This window comes from Pteropus alecto, unplaced genomic scaffold, assembly GCF_000325575.1.
Source record: "Pteropus alecto unplaced genomic scaffold, ASM32557v1 scaffold44, whole genome shotgun sequence".
In the NCBI taxonomy this organism is placed as follows: domain Eukaryota; kingdom Metazoa; phylum Chordata; class Mammalia; order Chiroptera; family Pteropodidae; genus Pteropus; species Pteropus alecto.
Window position 1 is genome coordinate 4,360,923 of NW_006436812.1, and position 4,364 is coordinate 4,365,286.

The 4,364-nt window shown below is 36.7% G+C and overlaps 1 protein-coding gene across 3 annotated transcripts in view; it reads left to right on the forward strand.

The window, feature by feature from the left end:
- Positions 1-4,079, forward strand: part of ZNF597 (zinc finger protein 597) — an 8,288-nt gene extending 4,209 nt beyond the window's left edge. For all 3 annotated transcript variants that reach the window (XM_015590981.2, XM_015590984.2, XM_015590985.2), the window contains one exon: positions 1-4,079. In XM_015590981.2, the coding sequence (XP_015446467.1) occupies positions 1-290 (290 nt within the window). In that variant the 3' untranslated portion in view covers positions 291-4,079.
- Positions 4,080-4,364: the final 285 nt, after the last annotated feature.

Genomic DNA, 4,364 nt, shown 5'->3' on the forward strand with positions numbered 1-4,364 from the left:
GGGAAAACTTACTTTTGTTTTCAAAGTCCAAACCCTTAAAATGTCCTGAATGTATGATGACCTTTCTTCATATCTCTGAGCTTATTTCCCATCAGAACATTCATAAGGAGGAAAAGTCCCATAAATGCAAGACACGTGGAAAAACTTTTATTTTGGATTCAGACCTTGCATGCCACCAGGAGAGCCACGCAAGAGAGGAACCTTTTAAATGTTCTGTGTGTGGAAAAAGTTTCAAGTTGAATGTGCATCTCATTACTCATCAGCGAACTCATTCGAAAAACATCATGTAAATATAGCAAATTTTCATTAATGCTTGTGTTTTTCGGTATACTAAAAATTGGGAAACAGTTACCCTTTATGTGCCAGGCATTGTGCTAAGCACTTTACATACATTCCATGTAATAATATATCATTTAATTTTCACTACACCCTTGATTTAGGCACTATGATTTCTATTTTATAGTTGAAGCATAAACAATGTTACAGCTAGTGAGTGAAGCCAGGATTCTGATTAATTACTGTTTAAATTTCATTTGTACGAGTTGGAAAATGATAAATTTTTTAAAATTCAACTTTCATTAAAATGAAGGTTGTTTAATTTTGTTTACATGGTTTCTAAGTGAATTTTAGAGAATTTATTTTTTTGCCAGTTCTGCAGATATAGTATCTAGGAAAGTTAAGTACTTTAATATCTGTGTTATACTTGTTTTTGCTATTACTCTCAATGGAATATTTGTATGAGATTGTTATTGTTTTACTCATGAATTTCTAGAAGGGTTTAGAAGCTTTTTTCCCCTTTGTGTGAAAAGTTCCCAAATGGGAGGACTAGTTGGTGTCATAATGGCTATTAGCATCCATGGTGTTCCTGTTCTTAGATCTGATGCTGTTGGCCTTTGTGATTCAAGTGTTTGCAAGAAATTTTGGCACTCTGACAATAGCCCTTCTGGTGCCTGGATTTGATCAAGGGAAAGATACTTTCTCCTCTAAGAGAATTTACTTCCAAGTTTCTACTGAAGCATATTATTACCAGCCTTGCTATTTAGTGAGCATGCTAGGCACTTTAGGTATATTATGTAATTTAATCTTCAGAATAAATGAGAAAACTGAAGCCCACGGAGGGTAAAGTCAGTACCTTGCTCAAGTCACAAAAATAGCAATGTGCTGAAGCTGGCATTTAGCCTTAGGTCTTTCTGACACTGAAGGCTGTGCATTCTGTGACACTTGTGTTATATGTTAGCATTCATTTTACATGTTAATACCACAAACACCCGAGAAGGCTGAGACAGGTGAGTAAGGATGGAGGCTACCCTGTACACATGCATCCTAGGACAGGTTCGTATTCCCTTTGTGCTTTATCCCAAGCCTGACTTACACGAATGGTTATAAAACAACAGAAAGACTCTCCAGGACTTCAAATTCAAACTCATCCCTATGATCAGAACAGAGATTACAAACTCTACAGAGTACAGTCCATATAGTTTTAGTTGGATTTTGGTTTAAAAGAAAAATTCCTTCCTCTCCAAAGAAGAGACATATAGGAATTGTTAGAGTTTAACCAAAATACTTGATAATACATAGGTCTTTAGATACTGCTGAGACATAAATATTGGAGCACAATATTGTTGTGGAATGGTTATTGTTAAAGAACCAGTCAGTCTTGTAAATATATGTTCATACAGAATTTCTCTTTAAAGCAAAATTGTGTACCTGTCAGCAAAACAGCATTTAAGTAGGCTTTTGATTGGGATGTAAGAATGGTCTTATTCTATTTAAATAGTGTATATGCATAGCACTTACTAAAATGGGATTCTCACTGGGAAACCTCATGAGCAGTAGGACTAAGTGGATGGAAAGTAGTACCTTGAAGATGTGGTCTTTCTACAGAACAGCAGAGGAGTGAATATTCAGAAATATGCTGGCTATTGCTGGAAGCTCTTAACATTGGTTTGAGGCAGGAAGATACTGTTGATTAAGGAAAATGGAAACCAATAGCCTTAACACAGCTTACCCACTCCTTTTCCCTTTTGTTGTTCTTGCTAGTTTCTTGTTTGTGGATCCAGTTGAGACCCTTTGCTCAATATGTCAAGGTCACACTTCACTCTTTGTTTCTGATGTCTCTAAAGATACAGGACACCAGTCCGCCAGGATTTCAGGGTCTTAAAAAAGCAAGATCTTGAGGTTTTTCTTTAGCAGGTCTCTTCAAGGTGCTCAGAATTGTGTAGAAAGATGGTCTCCAGTTAGATTTCTTATCAGCTGGCTCTGGATATAATGATCTTTGCTAAATATCAAAAAGCACTGTCTCCCTGTTCTGCTTCTGCCTTCGATGGGAGCAGCTGGCACAGTGCTTCGTCAGCACATGTTAGAGGCTCTCATAGTTCAGTTGACTGAAGAGTTAGTTGGAGAAAGAGGCCACTAGCAGAGTTGCTGCAGAAGTAGGAAAGATCATTTGAGAAGGCGCTTGGATAGAATGGGGCTGACAAAAGATAGTAGCCATCATTCTTTCCTTTGCTCCTAAGAAAGTATAGGAAAAGGTGAGATTTATGCCAAAAATGCTCTCTGCACCTCAATATGGAAAGTCACTTTCACAATTAACTTCAGGTTTTCTTTATTTTCCAGATTTTAGAAGATTATGCCAAATCTCCATAAGATTAGAAAAATAGCACTTTTACAAAAACATTAATATAAATATGAGTGTAATTGCCTCTTTGATAGTGTTAATGATTGCCATGCAGAAAAAATTTAAAGCCCTGAGTGTTACTGTGAAAGGCATATTTTCAGTTGCTGCCATATTGTATACTTACACCTAAACCTTGATGTAATTCAGGCTGCTCTGAGAGCCCAAGTAGTTGAAAAGGTCAGTGTCCACCAGTAAGCTCCATGCTGTTTTTTCAATAATTATAGCTTTTCACCCTCCTGTTTACAGTATCAACTGATGAAGATAGGTTCCACACATTGTCAGAAGTATTAGCCTACCATGTTAGTATGAACAAATACTGGATAAAAGTTAATATAGGCATGAAAAACTACATGCAGGAGCTTATTGGTATGAATGATTGGTTCACTACATTTGTTGCAGCATGGATGTTGACACACTATGCAGAGTGAAAACTTTGTACTGAAGAAATTGGTGAACAAATTTCTTGTTTTTTGTTGATGCAGTGTTGAAAATGTGTACCAAACAAGTTCTTAATGTGATTGCCAGAATATTAGGGCCTGTAATAGCCATCATTGATGAAAACAGTATTACTCCAACAGAATTCAGGTGTCAGCGGTTTACATTTTGTAATTAAATTATGGAATCTAGTTGTTACTCTTGAAACAGTTGGACTCAAAGTTTTGTTTAGAACTTTGTTGTAATAGGTAATAGTCTATTTGCATCTCCCCATTTAACATAGAAAATGACTAACTCAGTAATTCAGGGAGTTAAAACTAAAAGCAAATGACATTTCACAGTGAATGCTGTTTTGAGTCCGACTCCTGATAATTGGCACTGATGTAATGAGTGTAGCATGTCATACAGTCTGACACAGATTTTGCTCAAAGTAACCTGCAAATTCACTGCACGTATGTACAAAGTAGGTTATAGTTTATCTGAGCAGTCTATTTTGAATTGTTCATTAAACTTGTTATCCCTATAGAATTTCAATAAGAAAATGTTTTTGCTTTGACCATCTGTTTAAAAAGTAACTAGAAGTGTGTATATTCATATTTTAGTTTTGTAGATTGAGAGTGCTATTGATCTGATTATAGTATGACTCCCATCTTTTCAGGCCCATTTGACTTCAGGTGTTTTGTCTTTTATTTTTTGACATCCTACTTGTATTAACAGTCTGGGGAGGGTGGGAATATGACCTAAGTATATTTACAGAAACCTGAGAATATACTGCAATCTCTAGTTCGTTCGGATACCTCAGAAGTATGTTTATTTTGAATGCACTTGTACTGTTTATGTTTTTACTGGTTTTGATGTATTCTCATCAAACTTAGCTCTAGATTTCAAGCTCTTACTAGGCAGTGATAATGTCTTTCTGATGTACAATTTGACATCTAATAAATGCTTTTTTTTATGATGATGGTAATGAGTTGGAACTTTTTTTTTTACACAAGTGATTTTCGATGGTAATTACGTGAATTTTGAAGACTTGCGGGATTGTGATTTGGAGAAAGTGACTTCGAGCCATTTAATAATGGCGGTAAAGTCGTTTGTTCCCCGTAACTCAAGTAAATTTCAGCGCAGTTCCGAGAGACAGCACTTGACCTTTAGTTCCCTTCCCGTGTTTGCCCGATGGCGGAGGTACAGGACCTGGTTCCTCCAGGTACGAAGGGCAGCGACTGCCCGCTTGGGTCGCCGCGTGGAGCAGGGG